This window comes from Photinus pyralis, unplaced genomic scaffold (assembly GCF_008802855.1).
Source record: "Photinus pyralis isolate 1611_PpyrPB1 unplaced genomic scaffold, Ppyr1.3 Ppyr1.4_LG4, whole genome shotgun sequence".
NCBI lineage: Eukaryota > Metazoa > Arthropoda > Insecta > Coleoptera > Lampyridae > Photinus > Photinus pyralis.
The window spans coordinates 38,520,930-38,545,502 of NW_022170511.1; the positions used below are offsets into that span (position 1 = coordinate 38,520,930).

General features: G+C 35.2%; 2 protein-coding genes and 1 long non-coding RNA gene across 7 annotated transcripts in view; 2 read left to right on the forward strand and 1 right to left on the reverse strand.

The window, feature by feature from the left end:
* LOC116169532 (signal-induced proliferation-associated 1-like protein 1) overlaps positions 1-2,377 on the forward strand; it is a 49,800-nt gene extending 47,423 nt beyond the window's left edge. The window contains exons 5-6 of one of the 2 annotated variants that reach the window (XM_031485636.1): positions 26-1,176; positions 1,283-2,377. In XM_031485636.1, the coding sequence (XP_031341496.1) occupies positions 26-1,176; positions 1,283-1,496 (1,365 nt within the window). In that variant the 3' untranslated portion in view covers positions 1,497-2,377. The remainder of the gene's footprint in view (positions 1-25; positions 1,177-1,282) is intronic. The other variant, XM_031485637.1, reaches the window with a different exon arrangement.
* A 3,460-nt stretch (positions 2,378-5,837) lies between these two features.
* LOC116168004 (galectin-8-like) lies at positions 5,838-18,972 on the forward strand. Of its 4 annotated transcripts, none has more exons than XM_031483641.1 (5): positions 5,838-6,264; positions 11,783-11,871; positions 11,919-12,333; positions 18,398-18,563; positions 18,647-18,972. In XM_031483641.1, the coding sequence occupies exons 1-5, from the start codon at positions 6,007-6,009 to the stop codon at positions 18,925-18,927; spliced, it is 1,209 nt and encodes a 402-aa protein (XP_031339501.1). In that variant the 5' UTR covers positions 5,838-6,006; the 3' UTR covers positions 18,928-18,972. The 4 variants fall into 4 exon arrangements, with proteins under 4 accessions (XP_031339501.1, XP_031339503.1, XP_031339505.1 ...); XM_031483643.1 differs by having other exon boundaries at positions 5,840-6,144; XM_031483645.1 differs by lacking the exon at positions 5,838-6,264 and adding an exon at positions 11,103-11,278.
* Positions 10,309-10,950, reverse strand: LOC116168005. Its single transcript, XR_004144686.1, has 2 exons — positions 10,844-10,950; positions 10,309-10,786 (listed from the first exon to the last, which is right to left on the reverse strand). It is a non-coding gene; the product is annotated as an uncharacterized LOC116168005 (long non-coding RNA).
* Positions 18,973-24,573: the final 5,601 nt, after the last annotated feature.

Genomic DNA, 24,573 nt, shown 5'->3' on the forward strand with positions numbered 1-24,573 from the left:
AATGTGACATGAGTATTATTTTTAGGGAACAATGACAAGTTCTTCAAGTGGTCATTCTGATGACCGTTGGTATGAATTTATACAGGAAAATCTCGATTTAGAAATGGGGATACCTCCTCCTCTTCCAGTAAAATCCACCCAAAATCGCCCCCATCAATCAAACAACACATATCCCTCAACACCAAAACGTAACAATATTCACCAAATAGCCCATCTGCAAATATCTCAATCACACAACCACTTCGGCCCTCAAAATCTTCAGCACACGAAGATACAAGTAAGCCATTCTTTACCCTTGCAACACGCGAATTATTCAACACCGCTCACAGCCGCTTTGCATAACAGCACCTACGACTACGAAATGAACTACAAGATGGATAAGAATAATTTGTTAAAGCAAGAAAACGACAGGCGAATGCGTCAAGAGACCGAGTATGTAGTGACGAGAGCGCCGAAAGTGGCCGAATACACCACCCTACAGCAATTAAATAGTGATATGGTTAGGAATAATTTATTAATGAACGATGGACATTCCACTGATAGCTCTGTAAGTGATCGACTGTACGGGATTGGAAGCGAGGATGAATTGTCGACGGGGAGCGGAGGTAACGTCTCGCCACGCACAAAGAGATCTACAAAACTAGCGAATTTATCGAATAATAACAGCCGCAATCAAAGTCCTCGCTCGCTAAACGGCGAGGCGAAACTACGTCCCGGGGTTACATCACGTTCATCTAATCGCAACAGCGCCAACTTGGCAACGAGCACCTTTCAGGAGGAATTGATAAGGCTCATAGACCCAGATAGTATCGAAGAGTCGCGCGAGCCTATTAGGTTGAACAAGGAGAATAAATCGGAGCCCGAGGTCATCCTAACGATGGCAAGGCCTGCTACTGTCATTTCAAACTCGAGCACAACTTCTAGTCCTCTTCCTGCCGAATTTAAGATCGCGAAAGATGAGCGATTGTCTCCTCGCGTGACGAGTACGCCGAGCAAGCGGGCAATTGTTGTGGGTCCAGAGGCGCTACCGTTACCCGGGGATATGGATTGGCCCAGCCTTGTTGATACCGCGACACGGGTGATGATGCAAGTTGCTGAGACCTCAAGTTTGGGAAGCGATGATAAAGGAAAGCATTGGCAAGATGATCAGTCGATGGACGCTTCAATTAATTCAGTGTGAGTTTTTTTTACATAATCTCAGTTCTTCTCTAATCCACCACCCATTAAGTTGCTTTTAAACGAAAACTATGCATGAAGTGGTACTTAAATGTATTATTTTTAGGATTAGTTCAAGTGCAAGCGTTCCTGAACTGCAAAATCACGTATGCGAACTGGAAACGAGAGTCTCTGAAGAAACGCGGCGACGCTTATCGCTGGAAGACGAAGTGAGACGTTTAAAAGATGAAAATCGCAAGTTACACGACCAAGCACAAGCGGCCGTTAGCCAGCTACGAAAATTTACAGAATGGTTTTTTAAAAATGTACAACGGCAATAGCGATCTTCTCTTCATTTATCAACATTACATAATCGTGTATATACTTTGGAGCACTTCCGTTTTATAGTATTAACAATATGTATTTTTAAAAATGTTAACAAGTATTTTTAAATCTATAGTACAAAGCTGTATTATTACATTAAGTCATTTCTAAATTTTTTTGTTTGTTGATGTTGGTCAGTATTCTTTTTCAGTTTTGATGTTTATTGTTTTTAACAGTTCTATTTAAAAAGTTACCAATATTCTAAATTTGCTTGCAATTGAAGGACTAAAACACCAATAATAGATTAATTAAACAAATTGGAAGGTGTAGACTTTCAACTTTAAAGTAACTCTATTCTGTTTCCTCGCAATCTATGCTGAATTAATGCATTTATAACTAAAAATATGTAGAGAACTACAATTTCTTAACAGAACAGCTAACGAATAAAGTGGCCTTCAAAGTGGAGGACAGTCCGCAGTTTTTCACAACAGCTGGTTAAAGTAGTATAATAGTAATATACCAAATCGTTTTTCATGTATATTTGTTATTTATGAATTGTTACTTATTGTATTAGTAGAGTTGGTATGTATTGTTCTAATAAGTATTATATTAGTTATACGTATTACTTCTTACATGGAACACCAAAAAATTTATTATAGTTAATAATATAATAATATATCCACACATTGTGACATTGTCATTCCTGTACATTTATGATACATTTACAACTATTACAGTGTGACCTGCGTAATGCCTTATATTATGAATTCAAGTTAGATGTACTTTTTTGTTTTAAAATACAGCATCTATAACTGAACAATGCATGTTTATTTTTGGGCAAATGACATAAAGTATACAGGACAACCCTCAGCACTATGACCCATAAAAGACATCCTCACTGAATTTTACGTTTTATTTTCTATTTAAATTGGTAATTAATACAAATCCTTTAATTTATTGTTTAACAAAGTAAACAATGTAATCTAAAAAGGTATATGACTATTAAACAATTTTAAACTATACTTTCTCTATGAATTTTAAAGGTAGTGTACAGAAAATTCGCGTTTAGATGTTCTAAAACAGTTTTCTCACTTTTAATATACTACCCTGTATAACATATAAAGTCACAATAGAATCAATCAATCAGTAACAAAGGAATGAAAGGGATTTTTTTTACAATTCCGAAAGACGACTTTTAATCCGGCTCATATTCAATAGCGTGGTCCTTGAACATCTAGAAATCGATTGGCTTGCATTTGACATGTTTCTTTTGGCTCTTCAGAACCTTTTTGTGCCCCTTTACAACTACGTCTTTGTGTTTTTAATATTGCTTACACATACATCTGGTTAGGGTCACGATTGTTATTTTTACGTCTGTAAACGTTTCCCAATTCAGATCCAATTTCATTTTTTATGGTGCGTAGATACCTACACCCTTTACATTAATTATCATTATCACAATGTTATACTATCCAAGTACCGCAACACCATTTGATAAATAAAACCATTGAATGAATAAAGATTCAATGATAATACGTAATAAAAATCAAATAGGTAATGAAAACTTTAGGGAAAGAGTAGAAACTCTGAAAAGTAAATAAATCATTAAGACATCCACTTTAGGCAACATCCACACAACTTCGCTAAAAGTTCGGTGTCTCAATACCATTTTTAAAACTGCAATCCTTGACAAAAGTTTTCAATTATTTTCAAATTTTTGACTAGGATCCCCTTTCTAGAAATTTCCATGGAAAGGGTCTAGTTTCTTAAACGCATGATATGGAGAACCCGATTATTAAAAAATTACGTTAAAAAAATAGTTAGGCCACTATCAATACATCTTAAATGTTGTCTCCTCAGTACTTCCTGTTTTTATTGACAATATCACAATACACCTTATTTATTATTTTCTTACTGCTCATTATGCTTTTGTTTCTACTTTTAGATTTAATTGACATTTTTATTAACTAATGTATCCCCAGACAACAAGTTTCATTTTTTTGCACGTGCTGATAATAATAATTCAAAGCAATTTCATGTTTCGCTGAGAATCTTATTATATTTTACATTGTCAGAATACGAGCGAGTTCTGAGATAATTTTTCTTGAACTTAACATGTTCATAACAGTGGTCAGAGTTGAGTACAACTTCAATGCATTCAAAATATGTACGTACCTACTAGGCCTCTTACTAATTCAATTTATTCTCACTGGTCACTGTTTAAAAATGAAATATGCACTATAAAAAGTGGCTAAATTAGACAAATTTATAGCTACTATTACGTGTAATTTTATAAAAATATAAAATCAGTTCCCCTTCAGTACTCAAAAAGTTCATGAAGGACATTTAAAGATTCTAATAACACCCGCGTAAACCCTAGTGCTTGTGAAGGGTCTTAAATTCTTTAAAATTCGGCTATTGTAAATGCCCTTAAACGCTTAGAGATTATCAAAACTCAAGACTATTGAGGATTTTCAAAAGCTCTTAAATTTTCGTTACTTCTAGGATTCAGCAATGTGAATAAAGCTCTTTGAAAAGTGACGGTGCGGCCGGTAAAGTGACAAGCGGCAGGAAACGTAGTCTGCTCTGCCTCTGTCATGGAAACTAAAATTTCCTGACAGAAAGTAGGTATGAAAATGAAGGTTTCAGGACGATTTTGGGTAAAATTTTTTATATTTCTATATTTGTTTACACGTTTATTTTTTAATAAACTGCATACACTTCGAAGATAGGCGGCTCATTTGAAAGAGGGTAAGGATCTCGTGCCTAGTGGTATTTTTTCCCGGTCCTAGCATTTATATTATTCGCAGGAAAAGACGCTCTCGTCATTTATGTTTGCATAATCACTTTTTAACTTGTTATGTTAACACTTAGGTATATTATATACATTATACATATTTAAATTAACACCGCAATTAGTAATTCTATTTATTATTATCGAAAAAATTGCCCTAAAATGTTACTATCATACGTACTTAGTATTATAATGAACTTTATTGAGTGTCGTGGAATTTTAAACAAAACAATTGCAGGGAAACTGGAAAGGTGTTTCAGAAGGTTTTAATAAAAGAAAAGTCCTTACGGAAGAAGAGATTTAGTTGGATATAGTTAGGCATCTTTTCAACCAGAAAAATACCAAGAATTTATACAATTAATAAAGTAGGTACCTATCGGCGCATGTTGGTATAATTTATTATAGTCACGTTTTAATATTAAATCTTGTAAGCTGTAGGTGGAACATGATTTTTGGTGCCATGTTTTTTGCCAAAGAAAACAAGCTCTTCTCTAAATGGGCAGCATTTGTAGAAGCCGCTTTTGAAATTTATGGGAGAAGTATTAAAGAGAAGAAAGGGTTAGAAGATTTTAATAGTTACATAGTCTTGAGTCTTGAGAACATTATGAAATAATTGATTTTTTAATATAGGCGGGAGATGTTATGTTACCTTCAAGCCCTCTAACATTGTTAAATATGATGATCATATTTGTCAATAGTTTATGTATATGGGTTTTATAGTGTACCTAACTATTTTGGTAAGTAAAAGGAGTTACGTAGTAATTATTGTTTGCTTTTGGATAAAAACCAATTACAAACCAACCCCAAATTAAGCCATTTGAAGCCTTGAAGGAGTGAATGTCAGTTTTTAGTGCCAGTGGTTTTTTTTATTTGGAAGGGTTGTTAGTTCATAAAAAACCGGGTAAGTGAGTGAGTATCAGTGAATCACAATCTGCACTAAATTTAATTTAAACTTAGTTTATTACCTACTAAGTACTGCATTTACGTTTGTAGGTACGTACCTACTTTTCAGGAAACGCTGCAAAGGTTTTCCAAAATTGAGCGGAACATTTCATTAATTGCTTTTGGAATATTAATACAACGTTTGTTTATTTTTATGTTTGTAGTAGCGAAGAGGATAAAATTAGTGTAGGAATTTTTAACACAAAAATCCTCATGCCTGACCTATTGGTATTTTTAATTTATGCCACAGAGTTTAGATCAAAAAGACAATACATGCCTTTTTACCTTGAAAGAATGATCGTCTTCAATGATGGAACATTTTGGGCTTGCATGTTGTATAATACTTGTAATGCTTGGCTAAAGATCGAAGTTCGTTACTGGCCCAATAACAAATGTAACAAACAGAGCATTAGACTTTTTCAAAAAATTATCTCAAAACACTCGCTACCATATTAACTATATAGTGATTGTTTAGTTATACACGTTGCATTTGCAACCCACTTTCTTCGCATGGAAATAGGGGGGCCGTTGGCCCAAGCGAAAGTTGGGTCATGGTGGGGATCTAATCATTCATATTAAAAACATGTAAAAACTAAATTTAGACTACCGTGTTTACATTAGGTAACAGCCGTTTAGTAGGCTTGGCGACGCGACCGATGGTCAAATAAAATTAGCAAAATGCACAGCGGAATATGACGAAACACGTTTCTTTCATGGGAAACTGAGATAAGTGAATATATTTAGCTTTAGTTGTGTCGAAACCTTGTCTGTGTTAACGTCTATAAAAAACTATGTCCACGTTAACTATTGATCAGGACCCTCACGATAAGCCTTGTTGTAATTGCTTTGGAAAACGGGCGCGGTACAAAAGTGAAAAAAGTCTGAACGGACATAGTGCCATAGTGTGCGAAAAACTTGAATTTCCAATGGTAGGTGAGAAATCGCCCGATTTATTCTTTTCTTTTTTTTTAATTTCACGCATTTCTTTTCCGGTGCAAAATGTGGATTACGGGCGTGGAAGTTTCCAATTAATTTCGAATATTCACAAGGTAACCTGCGCGCGTTGCTTTATCTATGACACATAAATATTTAATAATAGAAATGTAATAAATTCTGTTTGACTCATCCATTTCACAACGGAATATGAAGTTTATGGCCGAAACAATTATTTCGCCCCACATTCCCTTGTGTATAGTTATATATAAGTGCGGGTCAGGGACAAAGTGTAGAAATTAGGTAAATCCATGTGAATGGAACGCATTTTCAGTAGTGTTGTTTAATGATGTGAAAACTATGTTCATTTTTGTTTTCCAGAATCGAAAAATTTGTATGATTTTAATCAGTAAAAAAGCTTTTCAGGATTGTTATTGTTGTTAAGCAGCTAAACGTTATCAGTTGTTCACCTACTGATATGCTTATAATATTAATTTAACCAGATCCGGCAGTAGAAGGATTAATTATTTATGTTATCCATGAATGTTGTAGCGCGCCTGCTTTGTAAACATATAAATAATGTATCGTTAGGGAAGGTATAAGGAGGTCTGCTACATAATAAGCTTAGGAATTCATACCAACTTAAATACCAATTTGTCGAAAAAAGGTGGCAATTTAATTTACATTTGATGTGTTGTGAGGTGTCCCAACAAAAATTTGCACTCAAAAATATACTGCATAATAAAGCATATTTATTATTATTATTATTAAAAAATGCCCGAAAACGTTAAATTTGTATCGAAGATGTGTGTACTTCATTTGCAATTTATTTCTCTAACAAGATTTAATCTTGGTTTTAACGGTCCGAAGCGGACTAATAAAAATGAATCGGATTGCTTAGTCTTAGTCAGTCAGAATTAAAATCACTTTCTTTAGTTGGAATGTAAAAGGCATAAAGTTATAACAATTTTACTTGAATGTGAAGCTAAGAAAATGTAAGTAAACAACCTACGCCTCCCTTTCATTCCACCAATCCCCCGAGCTGTGCACTCACCTTTTGTTTATCTCCACCTAAGGGGATCAGATGAAATATAGATTTCAATAGGTACCTATACGAATTGCACGTGTTCGATATTTTTTGGTACTACTACGAAATCTTACTTATTAGGGGTATTTAGTGCAGTCTATTATAGTTACTCGTCCAAATTTGGTAGTGCAGTTTACGTTTTTTTATTGCAAAATTCCTGTCTAATTAGCTACTTGGCTAAAACAATTTGTATCTGTGATATTTTGTTCGATGGCAATGTTAATATGTTAAAATTCCCATTGCTAAATTGCCCTTTACATTTTTCACTTCATCATGTGGGTTTTTTCCGATGTTAACCATAGGAATATCGGAAACCGCGGAAAGAAATGGTTAAATGCGAAAAGAATTGCAGTTTGCAATTAATTTACTTTTTGCTTCTTAGAAAATAAACAATTAATATTATGGCGCAATCTCGCAGAAACATTTTTTTTCAATGTCTATGAAATTATCTCTCTTTTTCACTTTTTACTCAAAATAGTAGGTAACTTTTGAACCAGAAACTTGATTATTTGTACCACAAATTACCTTATGCGATTGGGAAGTAATCCCTGGCCTTTTCGACAATCTATCGTATATAACCATTGGTAAAGATATAACCCGCGATTTATTTTCATTTCCGAATTCCATTGTTATACTCAGGCAGTGGCGTACGTAGAAACTTATTCTGGGGGGGGGGGGATTAAACAAGTTCGTGGCACATACAGTCACCCAGTGCGTACTAGAAGGGGAGGGGGGGGGGGGGGTAAGAAATAGAAATTGGGTTGCAGGTTGCTGATGCTGGTAGTCATTTATCTATTTATTATTGTACAGGCGAAAAAGATTAGATTAGAACGGTATTTTATTTCTTACTGCTGACAGGCCCCTTTATTGCTTTTGCTTTAATTAGTCAACGAAAACTTTGAATAATAGGTATATTTATGGGCAAAAAACCAATTTCGACAAAAAATTCAAAGGGCTGTAACTTTTGATCTAGTAGTCCGATCTTGGAACTGTTTGAAATTATGGATTCTACAGGCCACATTCTATAAGAAAATATTTTTTTCCGGTCGATCTGAGAAAATTTTTTTTCTGGGCAAAAAAAAGGCAGTTATTACCTTTCTTTTTTACCAAAAATCGATTGCACCAAAATTTCTCGGGAAAAAACTTTTTCTTATTAATTTGGGTGCGTAGAATCCAAAACGATGCGTACTTTTTCCATTAGACGTCTCAATCAAAAGTTATGGGCAAAAAAATTCCTGTTTTTAAAATTTAAAATTCTTATTTTCGTCATTTCGTGAAAGGCAGGACGCAGGTACCTCACCTCGGTAGCAGTACTAAGTACCTGATACCTATTTGTTATTTTGGGCATCAATATGTAGCGAATTGCCGATCGATGCCGAATAGCCAAATCGTTGACTGCTAACACTGATCACCAAGGCAAGGAATAATATGCACTTCAACATGTAGAAATATGCGCATATATATGCACAAAAATAGTGATAATTATGCACCAAATATGCATCATGTTCTTTTAAAATGCACAATTTTTCCACAAATTTTGGTATTTAAAACAACAGGTTGCAACAACTTCGTAGTATAATTTTCAAAAAAAAAAATGCACAAAATATAACTAAAAACTAATTAATTTCAACTTACACTACCCTTTGATAACGAGAAGGAAAATGCTACTAAGTAGGTACTGCTTCGTAAAACTCCAAAGAAAAACTGATAATTACGGCAGCGACTACAAATGCAGACGTAAAAACTGCAAGCTTTTTATGCAATCATCGGAATTTATGACTCACTAAGATACACAAAACCCGCGGCGTCGACTTATGAACAGGAAAGTGCAAAAGTTTCTTGCTTTTCAATTTTATAATAGGCCAGAGACAAAAATTCTTTAGAAATAACTACACAGGGATCAAAAATGCTTGAATATGCTCTTGATAATCTTTTATGCACAAGGGCACTGAAATATGCAAAATATGCAAAAATTAATTGGGTTATTTGAACAAGTTGATCAGCCCAGATCCAAAAGCACACACATGGCATATTATTAATTTAAAACATGCATTTGCATAAAATAACTGCCTTGCTGATCACTAACTGAGTAGTGAATACTGAATACTACAGAATATTTAGATTTTAGTGACTTTAGACTTTAACCAAAACCAAAATTGCTCTCTATATATACCTATATATTATTGCCTTTATTTTAAAGTGGGCGGAGCGGATAGCGGAGTATTACCTATAAATACCTAATAGCTATGATGATAACTGAATTCTTCTGGGGGGGGGGGATATATCTCCTTCATCCCCCCTGTAAATACGCCACTGTACTCAGGCAAAAACAGACAGCAAGATGTTATTACGGGTAGCTTAGCTTAGGCTTAGGAGGTATGACAGGTAATTGTTTACAATACAACTAATTTATGGGCATGCCGCCGCGCCGCCGACTTGCTTACCTGAATTATCCAAAAAACACTACTGTTATGTAGGTAAGGACACAACTTTGCGTTAAGCCCTTAAAAGTAGGAATTCCCTAAGCAGATTTTGAATTCTATATTAAGAGAAAGTAAAACCTGTGAAGGGGTTACACAGGATACACGGAATAAAATAAGAAACAAGCATTTACCAGTGTGGTGTAGGTACAATCTAGCAGCGTTAAAATAGATGAAGAAAATGAATGAATTGAAGCTCCTTTTATTTTAAATCCTATATTTTACAAGATTATTTTAAAAAGTGAGGATAAAGTAGTGACTCAGTAGCAACACTGCCCTTCTCAAATACAAGAGAATGCTACGTCAACAGGGAATTTACATACACTTAATGCATATTGAGTATTTGGAGTTATGAATCAAAACACAAATCCACCCATGTAAATCAGATTTACCAATAAAGGATCTAAAAAGATCTAGATCCTTTTGGGTGGATCTGGAATCTTGATCTAGATCCTTTATTAAGTGTGGATTTTTGATCTGGATCTAGATCACGCTTTATAATGTATCTGGATCTGTATCTAGATCCATAATTAAAGGATCTTACCCAACACTGCTAATAATTCGGTTATTGTCTATAATAATAATCTCGGTAATAATAGTTTATTGCCATGAATGAATTCCTTTATTGTCATAAATGTAGAATAAAAACATAAAATATTTTACTATAATGATAATAAATGAAGGGCGGGGACGTCTTTTACTTACTACAAAAACCATTAGTCAAGGGCGTCCTCCAGCATTATTTAAAATGTAAGTAAGGCGTAAGTTATGGAAACGTGTCCTCTTCCTGCCTCCCTTTCGGTCTCTTCCTCCTCCTCCTCCTGGCGGCTTGTACTTCGGTCTGATTCTTTCTCCACCTCCAGTACTCGTCTGTTTTCTTTCTTCATTTGTATTTGTCTCTGCTCCACTCTTCCCATCTCTCTATGGGAATCCCCAAGGCCAAGTCTATACTTTTTTGTGCACTCTCACTTCACTCACTCCACGCAGGAATTGTTCTGTCCAAAGTGTTTTTTTCACACTGGACTCTTAACAGTCTGGCAACCCCTCTCGCTTTCGATACACTTCGTTTACCTACTTAACCTTCTCCTTTACAAAAACACTAAATGCTAAATGTTTCTACAGGTTTACCTCATTTATTCTCTTTGGGAACATACGGCGGATTTTTTTGAACAAAACTAAACGTTTCTTCTATTCTTTAGCACTCATCCCGTGCGAAGTGTAGACATATAAATCAGTCAACTACGAGCGACCAGCATTTTTTAACTTATGTCATTTTTGACTTGTTGGTTGCATTTTACTATAGTTCAAACCTAGGTTCAAACCTGGTTCAAACAGTTTAAATTGAAGTAATACACGAAGATCTGGAAGAAATAATTATCTTGATTATTGTTGTACCTACAAATTGCTAATTTTTCGGGCCGATCAAAATAATTAATTCCATCGTATTGAAGGAAATTATGTATCTGCACTTGAGCTTTTGCTCAATGTCAGAACCCTGGTCAGAACTAAACCTATAGAATCCGTGCACTAATATACGAAATGTGCGCAAAGGAAAAAGAATTTGTGAGTAACCAACGACCACGCATTTGCCATTTGCTACAAGTACGTGACGGCAATACGTCCACTTTTATCCCCCATATGACATTGACATTGCTAAATCACTTTTGCACAGGCTATTATGAATATATATATTATTAATGTTACAAATTGCAATTTCCCCACCCACCAAACGTTTGGAAAAAAGAAAATTATTCCGGATAGCTTTGTAATGGTGAGCAATGCAGGATGATAATCAATACGGAAACGTATAATATCGCCAGTAGCGTAGGTTTAGTTTGCTATTAGATGACTGTATTCAAATGGGATTTCATTCGAGTCCATTTCTATTCTCTCTTATCTTCACTGTTTGTTAAACCCAGTTTTTAGATTGTAACCATCTAAGTGCGCCACTGTTATACGTATACGTATCCATTTCGCGTATTTTGTTCACGTAATCCACACGCTTTCACAACCTCACCTTATAATTTCATTGCGACGATTCATATAACGATGCGAAATTTTCAACAGCCCGTGGCGTACGCCGAAGATCTTCCTAATGCGCTTGCCAAAGGAAGTACGATCGTCGTCAGCGGATTCATACATCCAGACTGTTCAAGGTATTATCGTCACATTACCAATTTTCTTAGTCACCAATTCTTTACAGATTTGCCATTAATCTCACCAGCCCCAACAAAAGTGGCGACGTCGACATACCCCTTCACTTCAATCCGAGATTGGATCGCCATTACATCGTGAGAAACTCGAGGAAACGTGGGCGATGGGATGAGGAGGAAACTGCGTCCGCTGTCAAAAGTAATCTCGAACGAAACAAAAATTTTGAAGTGGTTGTGTTTGTTGCGACTGAAGAGTTCCTCATTTCCGTTAATGGTGTTCATTTCTGCGGGTTTTCTTTTCGATTTCCGCTGAATACGTGCAAAAGACTAGAGATCGAAGGCCTGGTCGATGTCAGTCGGGTGTCGTTTAAGAATTGGTCTAGTTACCCCGAAGACAACCCGGAAAGGATACCACGCATAGAATTTGCTAAACAAGACGAAGAAGCTGTTACCTCGCAGATCCTGGTAAGTGTTTACGCAGTACGCCATTTCGAATCAAAAATCAATCAATTATTCTAATCGAAATTCGTTGAAAATAAGTAGTTAATAATTATTGCTTTAAAACCGCATCGATTTCCTCGGGTTTCCGATAAGGTGTAAATATAGCCTTCATTTTTAATTGAGCACGTGTAATCAAATTCGGCGCGATTATCTAACTGCACTCTTATTTAGAGTTCCGCCGGTCTCTTTATAATTCCGTTAGTATGGAGCATTAATCCCCATTTCCATCCCGGCGGTTTGGGCGGTTTACCGTTTCTTGGCCTCGTTTTCTTTTGGTCGCAGGTACCTATTCCATTCATTGTGATTTGAATGTTGTTTTTTGGACAGCACGCGCCAAACATGTCCCAACCATTGTCTTTGACTTTGACTCTTCTCGATCTCGTTCCTTCTCAATGTCATATAATGCATTCTTCTTTTCATCTCATTTATATTATCACTTATTGTCTCCATAATTTTTCTTTCAACAACTCTTATCGTGTGCTTGTTCTGTACTTGAGTCGTATTAGCGTTTTATAAATTTTAACTTTAGCTTCCTTTCCTATCGATCCGCTACAGAGTTGCCTCTTGGGTCACTATATGATATTCTGCCTTGTTTGTAATTGCGATTATTTATTTATTGATTTCTAGACCTATTCCACTAACTTTTCCATTAGTTTTCTCATAAGCTACAATCTGTTCTCCTCTTTATAGTTACGTCACAGATTAAAATAGTATTTTGTCTGTGGTAACGCTTACGGTAGGTACGGTTTTCTCTAAATTGGTGTGATAGGGATCTTTTTAGTTACTGTCTTTCGCTTTAGCTTACTATTTTTATCCCTGCAATTTTTTAGTTTTCTTGGCGTTAGTTTGCCCTGCAGATTCAACCCTCCGAAGTAAGATGTCACTACCAATACGGTACAGGATTTTACCCGCATTTCTAATAGATCCGTTATCACTTTATCAGCCACAATGCTTGGCCCTTCACCGATTTCTCACCTTGGTAACAAGAGGATACAAAAAAAACGAAACTTTAATTATCAACTCCGCTAGTGTTTAATTTCAATATTTTGACTTTGATGATTTCATCAAAAGATATACTTTCCCGTTCGCGTCCTTTCGTTCTTCTACCCTCGGTTAGAATTTAGCTGAAAATCTAGCCATCCTTTCTCCTCTATTTTCTTTACTCTATCACTGCTTTTCTTAAAATTAAATTTGAGTAATAAATTGGTGCCATTAGAAATACTAACGCCCAAAAGAATAATCTCTGGTTTATCTCGCTATGTTATTCTTATAGTTCTGAAATAGTCCAGTCTACTCTGTTACAGAAAAAGACTACATAGAAGACTTTTTTCAGCCCGTCCTTACCAGGAAAATCTCAGCTTTTTCAGCGTGTTTAGTTTCGATGAACCCAGTAGACTCCGTGGGCCCAATATGTGCTGACAAACCCGGAAAATTCGTGTCACTGCAAAATTATACGTCGTTTAGTATAAGAACAGTCGCAGGTAGCCGCCCGCTGAAAAACATATGTCGTTTTCTTCACATGGGTTAGATAAAGATGAAAATATAGTATTTTGTGTATAACTCACAGGCGACCAGTTTTGCAGTGGGCGGCTACCTGAGATGATTGAGGTGACTATTTTTATACTAGAAGACGTTTAGTTTCTCAATAATTCGGCCTTGAAAAAAGCGGTCCACAAGATTCTCTTTTCGGAAGGTTCGGCTCCTGAAACCAGTGGAATGCTCGTCAAAATATTAACGCCCAGAAACTCCCATGAAAGAGCTCTCAATAACATAGGGGCCATAGGACCACGTTGTGGCCCTCTAAAAAGTCTTTTCGATTAAAAAATTTAAGTGTAAACACCTTTTAGAGATTAAGAGCCGTTAATTGACCTTTAAAAGCTGTTATGGTTCTTAATACGGTTTAAGAGTCTTGAAAACCTTCGATAAATGCTTTAAAGTCTTTAGAGCTATTTATGGGCCTTTAACAGGCTTTAAGAGCTTCTGAGTTTCAAGAATTCGTTAAGAGCCACTCAGAAGAGTTCCTAAAAATTCTCCGCTCTCGTTAAATATCGAGCTGACCGTTGCGAGTCTTTGATGAGTAGTCTTAAGTCACCTTTAAGAATCAGTAAGAGTATAAGAACAAGCTTTTAAATGTATTTATTAGTACTTATATTTGGGTTTTTAAGAATTTCGAAAAGTTTTCAAAAGGCTGGAGAGATTTTTAGAATCTTTAGTACACACTTATTCTTTAGGAGACTTTAAGAATCTTAATGCTTAAGAACGTTTGAAAGCTATGAGTCAAATTCACTTCCGGGATGCGTTGAAATACCCTAAAAACTTCGGAGATCCTCTGAAATCCTCGAACTTCATTGAAATCCTTGGAGATCGCTGAAGAACACATGTAATTAAAGATATTTTACATCACAACTCATACTATTCGATTACGGAATTCATTCACAAGAACTTACCTTGATCTTCTAGCTAGCCATTATTTGACAATATAATATCAAACATACTTCACGTACCTATGTGGACTGTGATAATATCCAACTCACATGTTATTGCTATTTATGTTGTTTGTTATTGTTACTGACGTGTCCTATACATTTTTATATGTCTACAGGAAATAAAAAAAAAAAAAAAAGAAAAAAAAAAAACACTTGACATCCCTTTAGATCGCCGATGGTTCTTCGTGGAGATCGCTTGAATGGACAACGAACCAGTTCTTTTTTAAATGATAAAGAAGCGTTTTATAGTGATTTTTATTTAAAACAGCAGTTTGACCCGATTTTTGATTCTTTATTTATTTATTGTCTCATCTCTTGTTCTGGTTTTTAGAGGTGCTCCTGCAGAAGGTCTTGAGTTGTTCTACTTACTACTATTCCGGTAAATTTACCTTACGAATTAAGAAAACTACAGCAAAACCTAATTCGGAGTATCCGGCAATAAGCTCGCAACTGATCCAAGGAAATTCCCATCTCTGCCAGAGATGAAAAATTCTTACCAGGTTCGAACACCCGACCTTCCGGCTATGTGGCCCAACGCTCTACCATTGAGACAGAGATAGCCTATTCAGTCCGGCACGCCACAGTGCAGATCGATTCCAGTGATTAATTTCTGGGTCTTTGCGTACAGAAATTCAGTTTTCAGGAATACCAAAACCCCCCAATATCTCGAAATTAATTTTATTTTCTGTTGGGACGTAATGGGGAACTCAAGGGCAGAAATTGGACAAGGGGAATAATTTAGAAATGCTCACGTTGACCAATAAATTAAAAAAAATCGTAGCTTAGTTTTCGTATTGCACCTATATAATTCTATTTGAGAAGTGAATGGGAAGGGCCGTATTTTCTCTACGAATTTGCTTGTTAATTTCTGCAGCGTTTTTTTTTCTTTCAATGTCTAAACAAATAATGAAGTTGATACATAAAATAATCCAAGGGTAGAGAATACCAACAGAATATCATCCGCGGATGTGCAAAATAATACCATACGTGTTACACTTGCATTTTATGATTAATTAGATAGACTAGGTTTAATTGAGATTGGGGGAGGGGGAGGAGGGCCATCATTTTTCTAGTCCGCCATAACTCCCTGAATCTGTTTCGGCGCCTGGCACCGTCAATCAATCCATCTCATTTAACCAAACTGTGTGCTGTAAAAGAGGAGTGAAACATTTGCACTTCTGCTTTATGGGTGCAGATTAGGAAACAAGAGCTCTACAGATTGACCAATTACTCTTTCTCTACTCTTATACTACGCCAGGAAATGCTTTTTTCTGTCAGGTTACTCTCCCTGTCCACGATACGTTGGGTTGCAGCAAAGATCATACTACACCACTGATCTTTGGTTGCAGAAATATCAATCGTACCCAGTAATGATTTTCATTAAAAAGTTTTTAAACGTTATTGGTACTAGGTTTGTGCTCTTTGTACCGCTCTAATACCCTGATGCGATTGGTGGGATTACAGAAATTTTAAATGTGTATTTAAATGGTACTCGTTCTCAAAACCGTTTGTGTCAAAGAGAATAATTATGATTATCGACCATTTTCCCTTTGTACCTAGTGATTTTTCCTAGGAAATTTTTCTATGGTTGAATTTTCTTAATTCACTAATTACATGCACGACTACATGATGTATAAATTACTTTCGCCAGTGTAGGCAGTTATTTGTAGTTGAGTCATACATTTTTCCAAATTTTCAATAATTATATTTAGATTACCTAGTTATCTTCATGTTCAAACATTTTCAGAGACTAAATTTCGTACAGATCAGAATTTTCCTCATCGCGTTATTTGGGCCTAGATTTTTTTACAAAATTGCAATGAGTATAACTAAAAAGTCAAAAGAGTCCGTTGGAGGTCCAACTCAATACTGGAACACCATCATTCTCGTATCCACATGACACTAATGCCATAGTGCTCGTTTTGTGCCGATTTGTGCGCCAATACTCAGGTTTTGTGTGCCATTCTTTTAAGAATAATTCATTCACAATTCTACAGGGGGTGCTAACTTAACCTAGCAGCCCTTACAATCAGGTCGACTTGAAACCTATGTCATCGTTTTGTGCCTATTTTGTGTTGATTATTGTAACCAATGTCCAGATAATCGAGTCTCTAAATACCATTTACTTATTAATAACATTATTAGGCATTGAATTAGGGCCTCCGGTGGCCAGGGGAAATCTCCCGGTATCTCTCCTGTCCAGTCCAACCCTGGCAATATATAGAAGTATGTATTGATTATATTGGTAATAACCCAAGAACATTTAATTAGAGCTATAGAAAATTACCACACTTTCCCATTTCGGCTTTCTGAAACCTTACCAGTGTAGGCACGATTTTTTTTACTCCTACGTGTAAAATCTTTCCAAAGATCACATTCGATTTTAACATATGCCCCTGGAATTTGCATAGCTTCCGAATTGAAATTCAATAACCTTTCATTAACGCCAACCGAAAGTATTTCAATGCAAATTACTGTGGCGATTATCAAGAATATTATCTCGGAAAATAAACCCTTGGTATTTTCGTAATTTACGTCCTTAGAATAACATGTTTGTAAGCTGTTAATACCACATTATACGAAAAACGAAATGTGGAATTCGTTTAATGCCACTAGAAATGCATTTTGTATTTGTTTCGGAAGTGGCAAATTAGTTCCTGCAAAAATGCAAATTGTAGCAATATGTATGAATTTTCCTATGTAAGAATGCGTTGAATATAGTACTCGGCTGCAGTCAGACAGTAAGAATAGGTATTTATAAGTTATTATTACTTTTGCGTGTCTTTAATAAATACCATTATCTTATTCGTATATGCAAGGTGAGATCCAGTAGGAAATTACTATTTTTATTTTACACCGCATTAAGATGGCATTCTGAACAAACTTCTCATTCTTAAAATAATGAATTTTGGCAACCAGGTACTGGAATTGTACCAATTTTGAATGCACTTATACAGCATCGGAGTTCTGTTTAATCTCAAATAATTTATTTGATTCAAAACTCAGAGATAAAAAATTTTAAAGATCTTGGGAAAAAATCTCACACCTACAATTCGGAGATTTTTCCAAGAATTCGCTGTGAATTCTGGCGGCTCCAGATTTCTGCGACTTCCATTTCGAAGCTCGAAAATTTCATTTTGCCAAATTATACTCACATGAAGAAGGCTACAGCGTAATACATTTTTAAACATTTATCAATTAACGATACGGAATGGATAATTTTCTTAGTCATTTTCTATTTCCAGAATAGAAACATTATTGAATTTTTGTTATAATCAAGCAATCCTTGGTCCAATAAGATCCAGGCCTATTTCTTAATAAACTTCATACGTTATGCCTTTCCCGTGTGCGTGAATAAAACAAAACCTGGGGTAGATTATTGATTAAACGTAGCGAATCTTTTTCATAAGTATACGACTCACGCACATGGCAAAAAGCGTTTTCGATTTGTCCAATAAAATAGAACAACAGGTTGTTACGCGCACCCCCACATAACCCTACTTTATTGCCTAATTGTAAAACGAAACAAAAACTACTTTCAGGCGCTGCCTTACACCGGAAATTTGCCAGAAGGATTCGAAGAAGGGTGGCAGTTGGAAATCAGCGGACGTATCAAACTTTTACCGCATTCATTTTACATAAATTTACAAGATGGAGCTCAGCTGTGGCCTCATCCAATTATTTTCCTGCACTTAAATCCCAGATTTAGTAAGTCTATATCATTTCGCTAATATAAAGTAGAGAAAATTCGTAGCCGCAGATAAACGTTCGCGTCTCTCTTTTCATTTCAGATACGTCGGCCGGCGAGAATGTTTTTATAAGAAATGCACGATATGGGGATCAATGGGGTCCAGAAGAAAGAACCCGAATGTTTCCATTTACTCCCGGATCACCATTTACAATTGCGATCCGGCGAGGATTTGATCGGCTTTCCATTTGGGTTGATGGACAGTTAAGTGGTGAATTTAAAATTGAAGGACAACTTACGGGAATTAATACTGTTTATATACAGGGTGATATAGTGCTTTATGAAATTTTTATGCATAAAAAATATGTTGAGTTCAACAAATGAATGTTTGTTTTAAATGTTTTATTTATTACACATTTTATACAATTACTTGTTGATTCATGAACGATATTAATCTGTTGCAGAGTGTAATAATGACGTATAGAAGAAAAATTTAAAACGGCGGGTGGATACCCAAAAGGCACTGTTGAAATATGGGGCAACGAATTTTTGTTCAAACATCCTATGAGAATTCAGGTTAACAATCAAATCTCCGTAAAGGATACGAGCGAATTGAAATGAAACCTTATTAAGACAGTTTCCTATTAAGAAAAAAATTCTTTGTTTTAACTTATTTGCATAAAAATGAAAAAGTTTTCTTTCATTTTTATTTGAATATCAAGTTGTTTAGATAAGAATATTAATGAAGTGTGCGAACGGTTTAATTAAAATTGCTTAGTAAATTTTCACCGAAATTATTCCCTTTATGAAGAGTTTTCGTACAGAAATGCTCATAATAATTTTATGTAATCAGCAAATGGAGCCATACAACAGAAAAAAGGGCTTTTTAAATTTTAAACTCTTAACCTTTTATTCGCTTGGGAGCGGAAGTTTTATTCAAAAGGTTTGTCAGATATGTACCTATTACGCACTTTCTGTACAACGTGGAATTATTGCTGAAATGTAAATATATATATTCCTATTCCTGTAATGTTTCACTTTTCCTGAGTTTTCCTTTTTGGTTGGATATACCCCTTAATTGCAAAATTTCTGCACCCTGAAAAATTCTATTTTCAAATTTAGAACTTGTACAGGTTGTCCCAATGGCCTAATAAGAAAAATCTGTAGGAATATTCACATTCTCGGCCTACTTACAAGAAACATCGATTGCACTTTGCTGTTTCGACCCAATTCAAATATGTAGCAACCTGGACAAGAGAATGTGTTGAGTTAAACGTCGAATTATCCAAGATGATGAGATTTGGGAAGGGGTGAGAAAGGAAAAGGCAGGTAGAATGGAAGTGGAGGGAGCAAAGAGTAGAGGAAGTAAAGAATTTAAATATTTAAAATACCAGATGCAACGAATTAATGGATTAAATGCTCAAATGAGGGAACTAAGAAAAAAGGGGGAAGTGGCGACGACCGATGAGACCGGTGAATTCAGAATAAGAAAATAGCTTTTTGATGCAGTGGAGGTGGAAGGAATGGGCTAACCTAGAAGGAATATAAATGAAAAAAATGGATACGGATAGGTTAAGGTCGAAAAGAGGAGAAAAATAGGGGATAAGATGGAACATAAATTTACAAAAAGGTACACATACAAGTAGAGTAACAGACGTTGAAAATCGAGAGCTCACGAGGAAACAATAGGTACAAAGGATTGAGAACGAGGGTTAGATGCTATGGGAATGTAGAGGTGAAAAGAACAAGGGAAAGCAGGAGTGAAGTGCTGAACGAGGAGAGAAGAGGAGAGGAACGGATGGGGACACAAATTTTAGTTTTCTTTTGTAGTTGACTTATTGTAAAAAAAAACCACTGAAGTCATTATAAAGATTTTGAATGACTTCTTGGATATTTATTTAGTATAAACGGGAATCTTTTTTGTATCTTATGGAAGCCTTGTTAGAAACAAACTTTCTAGGAACGTTTTTCTGGGAATGTTGCCAGAGAACCTTTTCTGAATTTTGGGAAGCTCCCTAGATATCATCTTCACAAATTTTAAAAATTTTGCGAGAGGTAACCCTTTTGGAACTATGTACAATTTAAGGAATTTTCTCTAAAAAAAAACGTTTTGGAAATCCCTACGATTCCTTTTTAAAATTCTCTTTCTGAAAGTCTTTCTAGGAAATTGACAGTAGGTATTTGTGTAGAAACTGTTTAGCACTTTCTAAGCAGTTTTTTAGAAAGGTTTTCGAAATGTTTAGACATTTCTTAGAAACTGTTAAGTTCCTCTTAAGAAAATATCTTAGGAACTTCTCAGAAACGTTTCTCGCCTGCTAAAAATCTTCGAAACCTTTTAGGAATCTTTTGCCCTAGTCACCGTGGGTTCATTTAGTGTCGGTTTCGTCAAAATCATCGGCTTCGGTTACTTTCTCGACTCCTTGAACTCTCCATTGATTTTCTGGGTTTTATAGTGCTTTTGAGTCTCTTTCATTTACTACCTTCATTTATAGGCGCATGCGCATGCTAGGGATATCTGTGAATTTTCAAACACGCTTCATAATTTGCGCATCTGGAAATAGCTACTTGAAAATTTAAACTTTACTACGGGAATTTTCATAAAAATCCTGTCAACAATTAGGCTTGCTTAAAAGAACCAGATATTCTGCAACTACTGCAGTAATGGTATTTAATGTCTGACAAAAATGCGGTTTTAGTAGACAATCCGCCACGGAACTCACAGAATAATTTTTTTGCTGAAGTATTTCATTAACATTCTCCACCACCAAATACCAAATAAATTCTAGTTGTACGAAAATAATCAGGTATTTTAATGAACAAGCTAAAATAACCCAAAAATATTTAAGCGATTCTCCAATAGGTTATTTAATTTTGCCAAAATTGGAATAAAGATGAAAATTAAACAAGACTCTAATTTATGCATATTCATTTTACGAAAATTTCCAATTCCATTTCAATTTCAAGGAACGATAAATGAAGGTGGTTTACCAAATGGTTCGCGAGTTGAAGTTTATTACGCATGAAGAATTATTGTAATTACGAATTGTTTCAATGTAATTTTCGTCCGGTCACAATGCAAGTTCGCTCTAAATTCACAAAATTATTCAAAACAAAGCAGTGCACTAATAATACTACATAACTAACTACGTATTTTCAGCACTCTCTCTCCCAATTTAACAAATTTACATGATTCGCCCATTTAATTTACGAGAAATTGCTATGAGAACTATGAATATTTAAATTGCAAAAGTGCTTCGGTTTTATTAAGAATAATAAGCGACGCTCGTGTAATAAGTAAATCCTGTTGTTACACCTTCGCGAGCGTCTTATACACGTTTTGCAATATTAATTAAAGTCTTCTGTTGCATGTTAGCTACTTGCATATTATCTAAAATTTCCCAATACAGAAATTATGCCATAAAAGTACAAAAGAAGGCGCGATATTATGCTAATATATCTCCACGGTAATTACGTGCTAAAATACAGGTAAAACTCGTTATTTCCTTAGGGCAATTTCCATTTATTAAGTTCCTCAGCTTTAATTTTTAGTTTCCAGATCTAAGTACTGCCTTTTTATTGTTCTAATGCAACATTTATTATATCTAGTAGACAACGGCACAGTTAGTTTCAAATTTTGTCGCAAATGAATGGATAATGCAACAGAAAGGTTGTAACGTACGTAAGTCGATCTATTTACCAAGAGGTATGGTTTCCCCCTTGTTAATGGGGTGATAAATTGTATATACAGTGATGAAAGTGCAAGAATGTTAAATTTTTGAAATATGTGGCGAAACGAATCATACAGCTTACTATCAGAATCTAACGAATCGTTTTGTACCAAAAAAAAATTTTTTTTCGCGCTTGGCAAGCCCCAAACAATAATTCCATACGACAATCTGGATTGAATTTGAGCAAAGTAGGTAATAATTTAAAGTATGGTCCAGATCCATTAATTCTTTATGATTCTGTATTTGGTAGCAATAAGTGTCTAGTCCTTTAATAAGGTTTCCGCAGTGACATTTAAACAATTTAAATTTTGATCCAAATAGATTCCCAGTGCCTAGAATATGAACGTTTTTATTCAGACTTGAGTCAGACAAATAATAAATATTACCAAAAGTTGTAAACGGTAGGAAAAAACGGGTTATCATGATTTAAGAATAATTTGTTATAATTAAACCAACTTCTGAGCTCATTTAGAATCTCAATAGCTTTTGGATTTTTCATGCCGTAGTGCCATCCGCATACAAAACCAAGCAATTTAAAAACATAACAAAATCATTAGTAAATAATAAAAATAATAGGCCCTAAAACAAATCCTTGTGGAACCCCCAGGCAAAGGTGTGGATAAAAATTTGAAATGAAGAAATAATTGTCGATTTCCCATTGCAAAACCCGTGTTGTTTATTACTTACAATGTTATATAATAACAAGGTGACGATTTAGCCTCTCTAAGATGATTCAAAGGTCGACTTTTCCAAAACCGTTAAAAATTCTGACTTTCTACGAAAAATATATGTTACCAAAAAATCTTTTAGAGCTAGGTAAACCACATCAAGAAGCGTTTGTAACATCAAGGTTGTTACAAGGAGCAAGGAAAGCAAGTGAAAACATAGTAATTACAGTATTCCTAATTTGTACATTGCATAGCTGTCCAAACTAATGGAAAAATTGAAGACCCACAGCGAACCTTAAATTCGGATTCAACACTCCCAAAAAGTATGCAAAAGGTCTAGAAAAATTAACAATGGACTGCAGTCTCTATTCTTATATAATTAATTTTACTATTTGTTTATCGCCTGTCGCGCAACAGTTACAACCCTCAAACTTTTAAATGGGAAGTATGAGCAAAAATTGCGATTAGGTCGGTCACGCTGTATACGTATAGTAAATAAGATTAGAAGACATTTCTATTTGCCAAGACGTTACTGTGAGCATTTTGAACATCTACTTCATTGACATTCATTTTTTGTTTTGTTTTGTACATTACTTTAATTTTTCCCATTAAACAACTTGGGGGGTTGAGGGCAGGGATCACATTTTCATGTTTCGGGATTTATGTACAGTAAGCGAAATAATGAATTTATTCTATTTGGCTTTTCCGCACTGGATAAAGTAAAAGTACTGCTGTTTCATTAATTAACACAGAAGGATTTTAAACATCAACCCAACGTAATTGGCTAATTGTAATGTAATCAATCACTTTGAACGAAATGAGTAATACACCCCGCTTATAATAATACAAAGAGCACATTTTTAATAGAAACATCTCCAATTTCCACCACTGTAATAACACGCGGTGTTTATTCACGATTTAGATTCCTAAAACGAATAATTAATGAAAGACTATTTCTCTAGGCTGAACTGGCTAGTACCTAAATGTTTTGATACCCTTAACTGTGTAGAAGCACGAGTCCGTAAGGAAACTATTTGTTTTGTATATCATTACAGTGAATTATCATATGTAGATATTTAATTACAAATGAATTATATAATTACATTTGTGCAGGAAACGCGCAATTTACGAGATGGCGCTTATATGCCTGTCATTTTCGGGGAAGTACCTAGATTAGGAAAAGGAAACTGATTTAGAAAATTGAGACGTTTCGCAGTTTTGGAGAGCCAACTTCTTACTGAATCTCTGCCCATTGCATGGTTGGTGATTTTTCCATTCCGCACTTCAAAAAATGAGTGGATTTCAAATTTCGACTTAACATTTCTGTGTTTTTAAATAATTAACTCAAGCAGTTTGGTTCGTAATTGCATAACTACAATGAAGAAAAAATAAAACAAGTCCGTGCTTGAAAAAAATTTCGTCTTTTGCCTTTGGGGAAAGATATTTTCGCCTCAAATCGTGACTAGATTTATTACATTCTACCAAAAGCGTTGCTGTTGTAGAAGGACTTTGGTATCGCGTCACGGCGACTGAAGATCATCGACTGTGTCTTCAGAATAGGTCAACAAAAGGTGAAAACATTTTCAAAATCTCATTAGAAATTTGGTAATATTGAATTGTCACAAATTGACGAC